At 43.1% G+C, this 17,284-nt stretch overlaps 2 protein-coding genes across 12 annotated transcripts in view; one reads left to right on the top strand and one right to left on the bottom strand.

The window, feature by feature from the left end:
- Positions 1 to 13,924, bottom strand: part of tmod2 (tropomodulin 2) — a 61,088-nt gene extending 47,164 nt beyond the window's left edge. For 3 of the 7 annotated variants that reach the window (XM_069911161.1, XM_069911162.1, XM_069911160.1), the window contains exon 1: positions 827 to 996. The gene's annotated coding sequence lies outside the window, so the exon portion shown is untranslated. Of the gene's footprint in view, positions 1 to 826; positions 997 to 10,077; positions 10,174 to 13,856 lie in introns of those variants that run through there. The other 4 variants (XM_069911164.1, XM_069911165.1, XM_069911167.1 and 1 more) reach the window with 3 other exon arrangements.
- Positions 13,925 to 14,188: 264 nt separating this feature from the next.
- leo1 (LEO1 homolog, Paf1/RNA polymerase II complex component) overlaps positions 14,189 to 17,284 on the top strand; it is a 61,051-nt gene continuing 57,955 nt past the window's right edge. For all 5 annotated transcript variants that reach the window (XR_011348760.1, XM_069911158.1, XM_069911157.1 and 2 more), the window contains exon 1: positions 14,189 to 14,296. Coding sequence is in view for 4 of the 5 variants with exons in the window: in XM_069911158.1 (XP_069767259.1) it covers positions 14,239 to 14,296 (58 nt within the window). In the remaining variant the exon portion in view is untranslated. The remainder of the gene's footprint in view (positions 14,297 to 17,284) is intronic.

Raw genomic sequence — 17,284 nt, 5'->3', positions numbered from 1 at the left:
TCTCCCCCCCCACCGCCCCTCATTCTCCCCCCCTCATTCTCCCCCCCACCGCCCCTCATTCTCCCCCCCACCGCCCCTCATTCTCCCCCCCACCGCCCCTCATTCTCCCCCCCACCGCCCCTCATTCTCCCCCCCACCGCCCCTCATTCTCCCCCCCCACCGCCCCTCATTCTCCCCCCCCACCGCCCCTCATTCTCCCCCCCCCACCGCCCCTCATTCTCCCCCCCCACCGCCCCTCATTCTCCCCCCCCCACCGCCCCTCATTCTCCCCCCCCACCGCCCCTCATTCTCCCCCCCCCACCGCCCCTCATTCTCCCCCCCCACCGCCCCTCATTCTCCCCCCCTCATTCTCCCCCCCACCGCCCCTCATTCTCCCCCCCACCGCCCCTCATTCTCCCCCCCACCGCCCCTCATTCTCCCCCCCTCATTCTCCCCCCCACCGCCCCTCATTCTCCCCCCCACCGCCCCTCATTCTCCCCCCCACCGCCCCTCATTCTCCCCCCCCCACCGCCCCTCATTCTCCCCCCCCCACCGCCCCTCATTCTCCCCCCCCACCGCCCCTCATTCTCCCCCCCACCGCCCCTCATTCTCCCCCCCACCGCCCCTCATTCTCCCCCCCACCGCCCCTCATTCTCCCCCCCCCACCGCCCCTCATTCTCCCCCCCACCACCCCTCATTCTCCCCCCCACCACCACCACCACCACCACCACCACTCATCACCATCACCGCTCATTCACCCCCCCCCCCACTCATGTCTTCCCCCACCACCACCACTGACAGCCCACTCGCGAGGGGGAGAACGTCGTCCGACCACACCCTGCCCTACCGCGATGCCGGAGCCCCGGGCGAAGCAGCCGCTTCTCTGACCAGGAGAGCTGCTGCCGACCGAGCAGCGTCGCCTCCGCAGCTCCACTTGGGTCTAGGTTCCCCTCCCTTCACCCAGCAAGGCCACCGCAGCCTCGCTCTCGCCCTGGGACTGAGGGGCACGCCAATCTCTGACGTCGTTTCACTGTCGTCCACTTTGGCCAATCGCTCCCTTGCTGCTCCTCTCCAGCGGCCGGGTGGAAACCAATCGCCGAGCAGATCGAGAGCGAGGGGGGCGGGGTTACGAGTGCGCAGTCGCAGTGCCGCTGCTTTGGCGCTAGTCACTTCATCGCTGCAGAGGGAGCGGCTCCGACCTCCGGAGCGCCCTCTGGAGGTTGCATCAACTTGTATCATCGAGCTAAGTTAGTTCTCTGAGAAAGCAGTCTATTTGATCCCTTTCTCCTGCTTCCTCCCTAAAACTCCCACCAAATACCTTTTCATGCAATTCTCCTTTGGGGGAAAAAAATGAAACTGTTTCTGTTGCACCTTCATAGCAAATCATGTCAGAACACCTCTATAAATTAACTGAATATCACTGATGGGGTATCTAAAACTAGGTTTAAAGAAAGGGGAGTGGGGATATCAATGCCCCTGAGCGTAAAGCCCTGCAAAATATTGTGGACAGAGCCCAAGACATCATAGGGAAACCCTCCCCACCACTGAGGACATTAGAACTCCTGGCAAATTTCTTCAGATGTGTGGTAGAAAGTATGCTGACCAGCTGCATCACAGTCTGTTATGGGGACACTAATGTCCCTGAGCAAAATGCCCCGCAAGAGGTAGTGGGCACAGCCCAGGGCGTCACAAGAAAAATCCTCCCATCATCCAGAACATCTACAGGGAACAATGCTGTCGGAGGGCAGCAGCAATCATCAAGGATCCACATCACCCAGCTACCATCAGGAAAGAGGGATATGTGCAAGAAGACTCGCACCACCAGGTTCAGGAACAGCTGCTCCCCCTCCACCATCAGACTCCTCAACAATAAACTCAATCAGGGACTCATTTAAGGACTCTTTTCCACTTTTTTTTTTCCTCTATATTGAACAGAATACAATTGTGTACAGTTTTTTTGCACTACCAATAACTGGTAATTCTGCCTCGCCCACAGGAAAAAGAATCTCATGAAAAAGCATGTCATGTATGTACTCTAACAATAAATCTGAAATGCTTGCATCAGTAATTGCATTACTCAATTCATTCCAATTCACTGTAAATTGCTTCAGACCAAAGTAAAATTCCCAAAACCGAAGCCAGAGCAACTCCTAACCCCTCCTCCCCAAGACATCAAATTCTGAACTACTCCAATATTTACTCATTTTCCAACCATTATTACTGTAGCTTTGTGCAGCTTTTCATGAATTCTCTCAGGATAGTGAGTTCCTTCAGAAACTGACAGTATCAGACAGAATTTCCAGCTTGTCTTTTGTAACTTCATTGAAAATGCTGAGAAATGTCATAACAAACTGTTGTGTGCCAGTGGATTACCTACAGTATGTTCATACTTTCTGGATTCATCATTCAAATAAAGCAAAGCAATGGAAACAGAATCCTGAAGTAGGTCAGTCGATTTCTGTGAAAACTCTGGACTGGTTTTCAGTTCTCATGGTGAAAGTTGCCACTAATTCTATTTTCCTTTACTTTTTTCCTTCTTCCTTGGAGTTTGAAAGTTGCCATCCAAGATATTTGAGATCAATATCTCTTACATTGTTGTGATCTCTATTTAGCATGTCTTGCTTACTTTTTCAGGTTAATGTGAAAGGCACTCCTTTGGAAATGAGCATGAGTGGTCTTAGTGTCCTGGCCAATACTTTTATGGAAGGAACAAAAATATGAGAGACAAAACTGCAGTTATAATTGCTGCTTCTGAAGAGGTTCTGGCAAATCATTCGATGAATCCGATGAAGAATGCCAAGAAGATCATGAGAAGCATCTTTGGGCATCCCAAGGAGATAATTGGAGATCTAGGGAGGCAAAGTACCTTGCACGGGGAAAGAAAAGTGTGGTTGACATGAATATCCAGCAAGAATGGGAGTTCAATGGAGAAGGATTCCAGGGGAAATAATAGAATGTCAGAGACATAGACATAATAGAATGTTTTCACTTGAAAACATTCTAGTTACTTGACTTACTGCTAAAACTATGGTAGTAATACTCATTTTGAATTTCAACCAAGAAACCTGACAAATTACTTCATAGGTCACTCTCCAATTTCGGAGAAGACCTTAGAGGATACATTTCCATTGTTTTTCTTGGAAAATGTTTTCAGGACTATTGCAGCTGTCTATTAAAATTAGAAGTATAGTTAGACAAATTCCATTGCAAATTTTTGGCCTGTTTTGAGGGTCAGGTGTTTGTTTAAATACAAGCATCAAGTGTAAATTGACTAGTAAAACAAACAATTCAGTAGGGCAAAAAAAATCTGAAAGCTATCATGAAGTGTTTACCAATAAACTTTTGTTGGGAATGAGCCATTTCCACCGTTCTCTTACTTTGACCTTTCATGGCTATGGGTAAGTACATTCACTTTAGCCTGAAAACGACTGCCTAGCAGCAATTCATTGTTTATTGCAATTTGTTGCAACTTTAGAAGAATCATTATTCCATTAAACCTTTCTAATGATGCTCGGTGGCATCACGCACTATTTTCACTGTTCGCTCTTTCCTTCAGATTGTCTTCTCAGAGGGAATGGTATAAAATGACTGAATATTCTTCACCATGGACAAAGGATCGTTTAGCTCCAGAAAGGGCAAGGAATTGTAATTCTTAGGGGACTACTGAGATCATGGGATTGAGGTGAGGGCTAGCAACTTATGAGAATGGCATTGAACTTTGGGGAAATCTTATTGCATGATAAGAAATTCAGAGCTTTTTCCTTCTGCTGTCCAATTTCCTGCAGAAGAGTTGTGCATCCAAGTTTTAAAGCAGCCATTCTCAACTCTTTTTTGCCTATTGTCCCTCGGGACTGCTCAAAGTTTGTGGGCCACTTTCCCTGTTAACCAGTCAAGTTTAGTTTGTTTATTCCATACTTCTATCAACTACATAAAAAGCAAATGATTTCAGTCAGTGGCTCTCCTTAAATGCGCTGTAGCCCTGGGAGGGTTGTGTGACCCTGATGGCTGTTCTAGAGCATGACTAATTCAGTTGCAGTTCCTTGGGTAGTCTGGAAAGAGCCTGCAGCAATAAAAAGTCAGGGCTTTGATGAACCTGAAGTGCTACCACTCTGCAGGATGGGTTACAGAAGACTGCACACATCAGCCTCCACACACCAGATGATGCGAAGCTTTCCACATGCATTGCCAAGTAGAGTGCTGAACTACAGAACGAGGTAGTCAGCATATTTCTGCTCCTGGTGAAAACAATGCAGAAATAATTACTCTGGGCTGCGCTCCCCCATCTTCTGCCGCTCCATAGATTTATTCATATTTTCTTTAAAAAATGTGTAACAGTCTCTGCTTTTGTATGTAATTCTGGTCTCCTTGCTTGAAGAAGGATGGACTGGCTTTGAAGGTAGTGCACAGATTGATTCCTGAAATGAGGGAGTTAGCTTAGGACACAAGATGGAATCACCTGGAACTACACTCGTTGGAGTTTAGAAGGATCTTATGGAAATGTATACAATTTTGAAAGGAATAGATAAAATGGAAGCAGGGAGATTGTTTCCACTGGCACACCGTCTAGAACTAGGAGGCATGAACTCAAGATCCAGGGAAGTAGATTTAAGACAAGAGAGGAGGAGGAGGAACTGCTTCTCACAGAATCGTGAATCTGTGAAATTCTTTTTTCTTATATTTTATTTTTGACTTTCAAAGATTCATACAAACCCAAACAAACAACAATCTCTTTCAACAAGCAAAGAGTATTTTTCCCTTACCCCTCTCTCCCATAATACAAGAAATACAAAGAACCAAATATCTCTAAAGTCATAAACCCTGAAGGAAACATAAGAAAAACCCAAAGAAACCCAAAATAAAAAAGATAAGGAACAAAATACAGGAGATGTCATCTGCACCACAACCCAGTTCATTGATCTCAGTCATTTCACTAGTGGCACAGATTGTTGCATTTCCTTTATTCAGAAGGGTATAATTATATCTGCATACCAATATGTTGCAGAGAGGGTTGCCACATCTTAACAAATGTGCCATATTTCCTCCTTAAATTGTACTGATGAAGTTAACATCCAATGAAGTATTTTATATGACAAGATCCAAGTAGTTGTTAATTATTAATGAGTTTGAATAAGCTGGTGTTAGTCCATGCTAGGCTGAAGTGGCTGAAAAATGCTTTAAAAAGAATGATGAAACGAAATAGCTAAAACCTGCCTTGTATATTTAAGGGTTGAATTGTGTAAATTCCTTATTGTAACATCTACTGATATCACTATTTGAATGGGATTATGTTACCTGCTGAAGAATGCTGTCTCAGCAAATGAAATACAATTCCAAATTTGGAAACCTTTGAACAGTCTAAATTGTATATACGTCCCTTTTTGTATTACATACATTGAGTGGGCACTCAGAGCAAGTGGAATACTGCTGAGTTCTGCTTCTCCCATCCTGGATGAAAGTAATAAATGCTATTCTGATTAACTAACTTGTTCATTGTATTTTGTTAAAAGGAAGTGAACTTCAACATTGGTGTAGTCAGCAGGATCTCATTAGGACCATCACCGAAGACTGAATAAGCAGCTGCAACATTACCGGGACCAGAAGGGGAGAATTCTGAGCTCAAAGTCAGACATCTTGTGACCGACCTCGCACAGAAGATCCCGTGAGTGGTCTGTCATCAGAGATTTATCTGGTTCCCTACTGAGATCCCTTGTAACATTTTGGCCACAGGGTAAAAATCCCTGTTGAGGTAAGGCTTCCCTGGGTTTGAGTCCCTCTCAGTGATTGAATATTGGGGTTAGAGTCCCCTTTCATTTGTGGTTAGAGTAGAATCCCCTGAAGATTTGAATCCCTCTTTTTGGTAGGGGTTAAAGTCCACTTTCGTGATAGATGGGGTTAGAGATGCTGTCAGTTCGGCAAATATTGGTGCCAGTCTAAGTACAGGGTTCAAGTCCCTGTTGTAAGAGGTTTGATTGACTAAGAATAGCAGAGACAGAGTAATTAATGTGGGGAAAAGCTGCAGCTAAAAAAAAGTGGAAAAATTCATGAGAAAAAAGAAATGGAGAAAGTGTACACAAAAATCTAAAGAAATAAACTGGAGGATAAAAAAACAAGTCATAGAAGGATAGTGTAATGTACAAAGCTGGGTGCAGCAAAAATAAAACTTAAGTCCTGCAGACTGAATGTGAGAGGAAAGAAATCAGGCACCAAAATGGTAACAAACAAAAACAAAGGATGATATAACAATTGTGTGTGTGTGTGTGTGTGTGTGTGTGTGTGTGTGTGTGTGTGTGTGTGTGTGTGTGTGTGTGTGTGTGTGTGTGTGTGTGTGTGTGTGTGTGTGTGTGTAGATTTTGATATATAGCTACCTAATTGTATTGCAAGTCATATAGAAAATTTACATTTTTTAATAATACTTTTTTTTTTAAAAAAAGAGATGAATGTCAATTTTCTTCCAGTTTTTTCTCAGCTACAGATAGAAGGAGATAAAGGAAACACCAGGGGGCTAGGGGCCATGTCAGGCATGCGACTCTATTCTTGCAGGTATGATGAGAACAAGGAATCAAAAGATTCCTCCCCCTATGTGCACCCCAGCAGCTACAATTTCACTTGCCTCATGTCTCAATAATTACAAAGCAGGAGGAAGAGGTTAAAAATTCAAGCTGAAAGTTATCTGCAGTAATTTGAAACCTAAGGGGAATAGAGGGAGGGCAATGCAAACACCACAAGATTCATTCTGTTGTATTAAGAACTAAAGCGACTAGAATTTAAGCCCCTTCCAGAAGACGCTGCATAGGAATTTGAGATTACGAAAGTACACCAGATATACTGCAGATGAGATATTTAACACTAGCCCTCAGATTAATTTAATCCAATATATGTGCAATGCTTACCAGAAAAAAATGCAATATTGTTTAAGACAAATTCAAACTGGTCAAACAATATCAAATAACAAATAATGTGGAAATAAAAAGACACATCAAATAAATTGAAAAACAGAATTAGAGAGAGAGAGATATGAGAGCCACAGGACAGGAAACTTTGGGATCCCAATTACACGTCTGGCATATCAACCCTGACCTTAGTAATAAAAGTAAAGGTAATAATGATTGGCGGTTCCCACCCTGTCTGTGCAGTATATTTTTTAAAGACTGAAATTAAACTTTTTCTAGGAGTTATAGAAACTAAGTTATTTGGATGAGCAGCAGGGGAAATCTAAAAAGTTCTGTTGAGCTCACTTTACACTTTCTTTACACACCCCCACCTTAAAGAGAGAGAGAGAGAGAGAGGGGGGGAGAGATTTTTTTCCCTGCTATTCCTTCTTGACTGATTAACCCTTTAGTTAAATGTTCTACTTGAAACTCTAAAGATAAATCACATTATGGACCAAAACAAGCCAGTAATTAGAAGATCTTTAAATACATGCAGAATTTCTTTTAGGCGTTATAAAACAAATTGATTTATCAAGTTCCCATTTATTTTCTCCCTTCAGAAACTTTCATGTAAGCAGCATAACCCAGACAGATGCTTACATCTTTGTTAAAGAGATGAAAAATTTCAGGTTAATTACTTTTCAGGGCTTTTCAGGAGGCCTTGCGAGGGTTCACCCTTCAGATGTGAAGCATCACAGCGATCTAGTGTTCACCCTTGCTTTGTAGGCTGTAATGGCCTGCACTCCCTGCCATGTATCTGTCTCCAGCTTCCTCCGGAATTTCCACTTTGCTTCAGAGATGGCCTTCCACAGATCGTGCCTGGACTTCTTGTAAAGATCTCGATCCCTAGCCTTAAACAGCCTTGTTTTCGCCCTCAGACGTTGCAAATTCTCTGATTCATCCAGGGCTTCTAGTTGGGGAACACCTGGTATTTGGGCACACATTGATCTATGCAGCTCTTGATGAAGTCGATTACACCTGTTGTATATTCATTCAAGTCAATGGATGACTTCTTGAAGATGTTCCAGTCCACCGATTCAAAGCAGAGCATCCTGCAGATGCTCCTCTGCCTCCCTTGACCATACTTTCACCACTGGTCTTCAGTCTGCTTGTACAACCGGGAGTAGAAGTACAGCCGGATGATCAGACTTGCCGAAGTGTAGTTGGGGTATGGCTAGGTATGCGTTCTTCATGGTGGTGTAGCTATGGTCGAGTGCGTGGGTCCCCTGGTCTCGCGTGTGATGTGTTGGTGGTAGTTTGATAGAGACTTCTTCAGATTGGCCTGTTTGAAGTCCCCAAAATGATCGGGAAGGCATCAGGATGTGCTGTCTCGTGGCTGTTGATCACTGTGCTATTTTTTCATATTTTATCATTCAAGAAGACAAATTCCCATGAAAACAGCAGGATCTATCTCTTAGGGACAGACTCTGACTTCGTATTTGTTTTTCATTTAATAATTCAATACTTGTGCTCTTTCTGTCTCTTAACCTGCCACCCACTGGTGAATGCCTTTGTCATTGCTGCGGTTATATTTGGACAGCATTTTAAAATCTCTTGCGTGCAGCTTTGTGGTTTATTGGCTCATATTACATTTCCTGAGCGTCATTCTAATTTCTTTGTTTTACTATCTTAAACTTGGCAGCACTTCATGTTGAGAGTTCATGCTGAAAGTGTCACTCCTGTTTTCAGGATGTTGATCTTCCGGTGTAAGAAAGCAGTTGTTTGGCAATTATCATGCATTTAATGAAAAATGAAACATTAAAGTACTGAAACCATTGATGATTTAAAGAAAACATGAATGCTGAATTCAATTTTGAAATTCAATGCTTGGACAGTACCAAAGAGAGAAATCATTCTCAGAAATTTGTAGTTCATTTCTTGCTGGGGCCTCATTTTTGTGAGGGGTGCCGGACAAAGTGGCGCCTGTCATCCTTATGGTAGATAAATAACATAACATAACAATTACAGCACGGAAACGGGCCATTAGGCCCTTCTAGTCCGCACCGAACCAAACACCCCTTTCTAGTCCCACCTCCCTGCACAATGCCCATAACCCTCCATCTTCTTCTCATCCATATACCTGTCCAACCTTTTCTTAAATAATACAATTGACTCCGCCGCCACTATTTCTCCCGGAAGCTCATTCCACACGGCTGCCACTCTCTGAGTAAAGAAGTTCCCCCTCATGTTACCTCTAAACCTCTGCCCCTTAATTCTTAACTCATGTCCTCTTGTTTTAATCTTTCCTCCTCTTAACGGAAATAGTCTATCCACATCCATTCTGTCTATCCCTTTCATAATCTTAAATACTTCTATCAAATCCCCTCTCAACCTTCTACGCTCGAAAGAATAAAGACCCAATCTGTCCAATCTCTCCCCATACTCCAGATGCTTAAACCCAGGCAACATTCTGGTAAACCTTCTCTGCACTCTCTCCACTCTGTTTATATCCTTCCTATAATTAGGCGACCAGAACTGCACACAGAACTCCAAATTAGGCCGCACCAACGTCTTATACAATCTCAACATCACCTCCCAACTCCTATATTCCATGCAATGATTGATAAAGGCCAGCATACTAAAAGCCTTCTTCACCACCCTATTCACGTGAGTTTCTACCTTCAGGGAACGATGTACCGTTACTCCTAAATCTTTCTGCTCTTCTGTATTCCTCAATGCTCTCCCATTTACCACGTATGTCCTATTCTGATTCTTCTTACCAAAATGAAGCACCTCACACTTAAAGAATTTCATGTATGTTACATTCTAAATGTAGTATTACATGACAATAATGGAACCTTTACCTTTTTGGTACATGTGCATATAGTAGTGGCTGCACATTAAACATTCTTTATCAAAATATGCAAACCAATTTTAATTCAATTGAATTTTCATAGTGCAGTAAAAATCCAAAACTCCACAGCCCCCAAGAATCTGGACTTTTCAAACACTCTTGGCTTTTGTGTGCTTGCGTGCATAAACACCACAAAGGCACAGCAGCGACAAGCAACCATGCAGAAGTAGCGGAAACATAAAATACAAAGTACAAAAAAAATTTACATGAAAATGTTTCATTTTTGATTAATAAACTATCAAAATTTATCTGTTTATTCTCCTTAAATTTGTATTTTAAAAGTACTGCCTGAGAATCTGAAAAATCAGGACTCACCCAATCCCCGATCAGTCCAGATTTTAGGACTTTTACTGTACTTTATGCGTGCATTTGGTACTGGTGATAATTGATGAATTTCTGGCCATCACATTTGTTGGGACAGAAAATTAATTGTGCCTTGCCTGTGTATTAAAGAGCACTGACTGAAGTTAACTTGTCTGTCATCATTCCATACCAGAAATACATTGCCAATCATATCTACGTCAGCACCTTCAAAGCAAAAAACAAACTGTTGATGAACCTAGTGGGCAGAGCAGCACATTGAGGAGGAATTAGACAGAATCAGAATTTATTGTCATGAACATGTCACAAAACGTTGCTTTGGGGCAGCATTACAGGTCCAACTATTTCTAGAGATTACGTAACAAAAATAAATATGTTAGTGCAAAATAAGAGAAACTGGATCAGTGTCTGTAGTTTATTGCCCATTCAGAAATCAGAGGGGAAGAAGCTGTACTTGTGCCACTGGGTGCTCGTCTTCAGGCTTCTTCCTGATGGCAGCAGAATGAAGAGGGTGGTAGTGGTTCTTGATGACAGATACTGCTTTCTTAAGACACCGCCTCGATGGAGCGAAGACTGGTGCCTGTGATGTCACAGACAGAGTTAACAACCCTCTGGAGTTTCTTTTTTCTTGTCCTCAGTTTTGCCACCTTCATACCAGACCATGATACAACCAGCCAGAATATTTCCCACAGTACACTGTAGAAGTTTGAGAGTCTTCAGCGATATTCCAAATCTTCTCACGAAGTATAGCCACCGGCGAGCCTCCTTTGTGATTGCATCAACATGGAGGCTGCAGGACAGATCTTCAGAGATGTTGACTCCCAGGAATTTTAAGTTCTTAATCCTTTCCACTGCTGACTCCTTGATGAGGACTGGTTTGTTTTCTCCTGATTTCCCCTTCCTGAAGACCACAATCAGTTCCTTATTTTTGTTAATGTGGAGTGCAAAGTTGTTGTGACACAACTCAACTTGTTGATATATCTCACTCTTGTACGCTTCCTCTGACAACCACAGTGATGTTTCAGGGTGAAATCCTGCATCAGGACTTGAGAGTGGAGAGGAATGATGACCAGTGCAGAGAAGAGAGGGCAAGGGATGAAGTGAAACACCAAAATCTACAGATTGCAATAAACACACAAGAATGCTGGAGGATCTCAGCAGGTCACGCAGTAGAAAGTAGATATATAACTAATATTTTGAGCACAAGCCCTTCAATGTATGAGAAAAAGCAGGCAGACACCTGAAATAAAAAGCTGGAGAGGGAGGAAGAATGGCAGGGAGAGGAGTACAGAGCCACAGACAAAAGGTGTTAATTGGAAAAGGATGGGAGGACAGAAGAGAAATTGAAAAATGACTGCAGGGTTTTTTTTGTCTCGTGAATGCAGAGCTGGGAGGCAGAGACAGCGGCGAGTTGCTAATGGAAAACAGAGAAGTTGATGTTAATGCCATCCATTTGGAGGGTGCCCAGATGGAATATAAGGTGTTGTTCTTCCAATTTGTGAGTGCTCTTGGTCTGACAGTGCAGGAGACCAAAGGCAGACATGTTGGTAAGGGAATGGAGCAGGGAATTGAAATGGGTGGCCATTGGGAGATCCCTGCTATTGAAGCAGACAGAGCAAGGGGGGCTGAGGAAGTTCTTGATATCAAATAGATAGAAGCAGACAAGAGCACAAAAGGCAGATGAAGCCAGGAGGGGAGAGGAGTCACCAGCTGGAGAGTGATTACACAAAGGGAAGAAGATGATAATAGGAATTATGAGGGGAGAACAGCAGATGGGACCAGATCAGAGAGGGGGGTCCAATGGGTGAAATGTGTGGTTAGTAGGTGGATAGATAGGAAAGGGGTGAGTGGTCTGGGCTTGGTGTCCCATTCACCCAGGGAAAACGCACACATAATATATTGCCTCTCCTTTCTCAGTATAGTGATCGCCATGTGACCACTCTCTGGCTTGCCAGGCAGGAGATCTCTGCAAATGGCCTCTCCATTTCTGCATCCATAGCAATACCTTCTTGTTGGTGTCCCATGTTTTCACTGAGTTTGCTACGTCATGGCACGACCAAGCATCTGGCAGTATAACTAGATGGGTAGGCTGGGCTAGTTAGCCTTGGTGGCAGCCAGTCTAAGGGAAGAACAACTCTGATTTCAACCCCATGCAGATGGGGCTTGTTAGCTTTGTCAGGCTCTCCATCTCAGAGAAGCATACTCCAATGTTACACCTATGACCAGAGGATCTGGCTGTCACTGTCCCAACTTGCTAGGCCATGGTAGATAAATCCTGGGTGTAAAGAGTTGGGCCAGTACTGCACTCCACCTAAAAAAAATCCACTGTGCAGGCATGTAGGATATGCCTATGTCTATGATCCTTCCTAAATCTTCATTCACAAAGCCAAGTCAAGAAAGAAGGAGAAAGAGGAGGGGGAGGGTCATGGAAAAGGGGGTAAGAAAAATGAGAGGACTAGTGGTAGATTGGAGAGAGAGAGAGAGAGAGAGAGAGAGAGAGAGAGAGAGAGAGAGAGAGAGAGAGAAAGTGCACAAGAGGTAAGAGTTATTTGAAATTGTAAAATTCAATATTCATGCTATTGGGTGGTTGACTATCCAGGCACAATATGAGATTTTGTTCCTTGAGCTTACATTGCGACTACATTGGTTGGCAGAGATGACTGTGAATAGACAGGTGAGTATGAGAATGGGGAGGGGTGTTGAAATAGCATGTAATCACCACCCTAAGCTCCTAACTGTATTAATAATCACCATCAGGATGAAGTAGCAGTTTATTATTTGCTCCATGTTCCAGCATCTACAATCTGTTGTAACTCCTCTATAAGCCCTGGGGTTACCCACCTGAAAACTGTCCTCTTCCTGTCTGCTCGACCGCCGTACACGGTACACAAACTCCAATCAAATCCCTTAAACCGCTGGACAGCCAGGCCAAAGTTCTTATTGCTAACTCTGAACTATTTCTGCTCAGAAGGACAGTCCTTCGCCAAACATCTCTAAAGTGCTTGCAGCTCCTCAAGCTGGCTTCTGAACCAACCTTGGTAATTAATCAGTAGCATCTGGGTTGTGACTGGCACCAAAGCAAATTGGTGCAACTGAATCCAAAGGCATCATGATGAAGTTATTTATCAAATACGTAGTGTAGAAAGTCCACCAGCATTGTCTCCGCTCCATCCTCAACATTCATTGGAGCGACTTCATCCCTAACATCGAAGTACTCGAGATGGCAGAGGCCGACAGCATCAAGTCCACGCTGCTGAAGATCCAGCTGCGCTGGGTGGGTCACGTCTCCAGAATGGAGGACCGTCGCCTTCCCAAGATCGTGTTATATGGCGAGCTCTCCACTGGCCACCGTGACAGAGGTGCACCAAAGAAGAGGTACAAGGACTGCCTAAAGAAATCTCTTGGTGCCTGCCACATTGACCACCGCCAATGGGCTGATCTCGCCTCCAACCGTGCATCCTGGAGCCTCACAGTTCGGCGGGCTGCAACCTCCTTTGAAGAAGACCGCAGAGCCCACCTCACTGACAAAAGACAAAGGAGGAAAAACCCAACCCCAACCCACCAATTTTCCCTTGCAACCGCTGCAACCGTGCCTGCCTGTCCCGCATCGGACTTGTCAGTCACCAACGAGCCTGCAGCTGACATGGACATACCCCTCCATAAATCTTCATCCGCGAAGCCAAGCCAAAGAAAGAAAGAAGTGTAGAAAGTCACCAAACTAATATGGAACTCAATAGGCTCCAATGGCTCCATTAGCTGGTAACTAGAATTACCTGGTTATACCTCCATGCATGGCAGGTGCTTCCTCTCTCCATCCACAGGTGATGCCTCCAATGACGTCGACAGCCCCACCACTGGCCGTGCCCACGTGCTGCCCACAGCGCCCCCGCGTGTCCTGGAGTCTCACCTGGTTATACCTCCATGCATGGCAGGTGCTTCCTCTCTCCATCCACAGGTGATGCCTCCAATGACGTCGACAGCCCCACCACTGGCCGTGCCCACGTGCTGCCCACAGCGCCCCCGCGTGTCCTGGAGTCTCGCCAGCCGCAACCTCGACGACTCTCCGACTCGTGGCCGTATTCGGCGTTGCCCCGCGACGCTTGCCGTAAAGGTTGAGTCACGTGGGCTGCGGCTGGTCTTTGCGACCCGGGCAACATGGCGGACATGGCGGACTTGTTCGGCAGCGATGCGGACAGTGAACCCGAACAGAAAGGTAATGGCTGGCAGCGGGGACTTTTTTTTAATATATATATAATTCTGTGGGTGCCCGCGGTACGATCATCGTTCCTCCTCAACGACTTTGTTGGTAACCCAGGGTAACCTCATTTACTCCCTCCTGGGGAGGGTCAGGCCAGAATCTGGGGCACTGGATCATGAAATAGTTGTTAATTGTTTAAATTCCCTGACGTGCAGTGTATGGAAACAAGGCGATCAGGTCAGTAAAGGGAACAAGATGGGTAGAAAAGGAATATGGCATAGTAGTTTTCAGGCATGAAATATAAGAACAGTGAAAGCACTAGTCAGGCCCAGCTGGAATACTGTACAGCATGTATTCTTCTTGTCAGATAAAACTTTTAAAAAAAAAAGATGCTACTGGGGTTAGAAAGGATTGTTTTTCTTACACGTAAGACTACCTAAGTGTGCAGTGTACTGACCTACAAGGTTATAAACTCTGAACTGTGGAATGGGGTTGAATACAGGAGTTGGGACATTGTACAACACAAAAGTCTGCAGACACCGTGGTTGAAGTAAAAACACAATGCTGGTGAAACTCAGCAGGTCAGTGTGCTTTATAGAGCAAAGGATGGATAACTATCATTTCAGGCTTGGAACAAGGTAGGAACAAAATGTAAGCAGGCTCCTAAATAAAATGGTGGAGGGTGAGCATTTGGAATATTGTGGGTAATTCTGGTTGCCTTGCAAAGGGAAAAGTATTATTAAACTGGAAAGGGTGGAAGAAAGATTCATGCTGATATCACTGGGACTAGAAGGCTTGAGATGCAAGGAGAGTCAAAATAAGCTAGGACTTTCTAGTTGGAGCATACGAGTCTGAGGGGTGACTATCTAGAAGGGTATAAAGTCATGAGGGAGTACATTATCATAGTCACCTAATTTGCCAAAAGTAGGAGAGTCTGAACCAAGGGAAATAGGTGAGCGGGGGAATACTTTAAAGGAACCCGAGGGTCAATACAGTTCTTTATGTCTAATTTTTTAAAATTTGTATGTGGTGTCATGTATGTACAATAAATCTGAAGCAACATAAAGCATTATTCTTACTCCTGTTAAGATCTGAATAGTCATCAGAAAAAACGTTTTTATGTCATCAAAGAGTCCAGGAAAATTATTTGTCATAGAGATTTTGATCTACTTTCCAATTCCATGTGATTCAAGCCTTGCTCTCTGGCAGTTATTTAAATAAGTACATAGCATTAAGAAATTTATAATTACAATGAAAAAAAGCAGATGGTTCATGCTCTTGTATGAATATGAAAAGGAAAAGATTAGCCAGGTCAAGCAGACAGAGATGAGAGAATTTGTAAAGGGAATAAGCAAAAGCTATCCATCTTCCTTTAACTTCTTCCTGTTTGGCTAACCTTGTAAATTCAATATCCTAACCTTGTCATTAGTGGCCAGGTGTCAAATTTTGTTTGACAAAACAACTTACAATGCTTTACTATGTTAAAGGAACCAAATGAATGCATTTGTTGCATTAGTTGCAAAGCTGAAAGATATCTTCTTTATTGGATAGACTTTTTCATTTGTTCAGTTCATAAAAGTAATTCATGCATCCTACTAATGTTATTTTTGAGCCTGTTTCATAATTTTCTGTAGACAGGAAGAACCCTTTAGAATCAGAACACATCTGGACAAGAGATAACTGTGAGATAGTTAACTGAATCTTTAGCTAATTTATTGGGCTGCTTGAAAATTAAAGCAAGAATTTTTTTTCCAAGTTAGTGATGGAATTATTAAAATTGTCCAATTCTGAAGGTTTGACTTGAAATCTTGGAATTATTACTGAATCCTCAATTAGACCATTAATCTATTTGTGTTTCAAATAAGGAGAATATGAGAGCCTAGTTTGAAAGTTTGATATCTGATGCGTTACTCACCATCTCAGAACTGTTGAGGTATCAGTTATTAATTGGAATGTATAGTGGTTGGAAATGTGATTTGAGGCAACATCATGGGTCTAAACATCTTAACTTCATAAATGGCATGGGCTAAATCCTTGCAATGTGGCACAGTTTTCATTTGTACTTTTTTTTTGGAAAGAGAGCTGGCAAGGGGTTCAACATGTTCATTATCTGATGCAAGAATATCCCAGACTCCCTTGGTTACAAAATGATTGGCATATGATTCTCTGGCAGTTAACTAGAAGCCATGTGTTTCTGCAGTTTCTTTTTATGCCTGTCACTAACTTAAATTGCAGAAAACTTAGAATAAATTTCTGCATTTTGTATAATTTGTTGATCCATGACCCTCGTGTTTGGATGCAGAATGCTTGTAGATTCAGTTTCAATTCACTTCAAATCTGATTCCAACTTGATGTGATGGAATTAATTACAAAGTCATGTTTAAAAGTTGTGTTACTTTCATGTTGAATGAAAAGAACATAAAATTAATCATATTGTTTATGCAAATAAATTTAATCATTATATGTTAATTGGACGTGTCCAGTTATTATCAGAACTGTTGAATAGAAGGGGAAGTTGGGGGGGGGGGGGGGGGGTAATCGCTTCTTCAGACATAGTTGCCATTAGTCCAGTTGATGACCAGTAAAACAATATGCCAATTGAACTGATTTCCTCTCATTAATTAGTCTCTGTTTACTCAAAGGAACAACTCTGGTCCACAATGGGATGTTTTTGTCAAAGAGAAAATCCATTATTTTAAAACTGTGAATCACAATCATTGGTTCTGTAACTGGTCCAGTTGACGTGGTTTATGCTATTCTCTTCTTGAAGTTTTAATATATTTTAGCCAATAAGTGAACTCAGTGTTGATGGAATGATCAAAGTACATTGCAAGAATACTTTACAAAAGCATATAAAGCCATTTTGTGCTTAGTTGTGTGGATTAATTTCTTCAAATGAGGATTAGAGGCAATGCTGGAAAAGTAGTATTTCTTTAAAAGAAAAATTGCAATATAGTGGTAATTCATCAAAAGTAATCTTTTCAGGTTATGTTTTCCATAAAG

This window comes from Narcine bancroftii, chromosome 14, assembly GCF_036971445.1.
Source record: "Narcine bancroftii isolate sNarBan1 chromosome 14, sNarBan1.hap1, whole genome shotgun sequence".
NCBI lineage: Eukaryota > Metazoa > Chordata > Chondrichthyes > Torpediniformes > Narcinidae > Narcine > Narcine bancroftii.
This window is presented reverse-complemented; position numbering and strand designations above follow the sequence as displayed.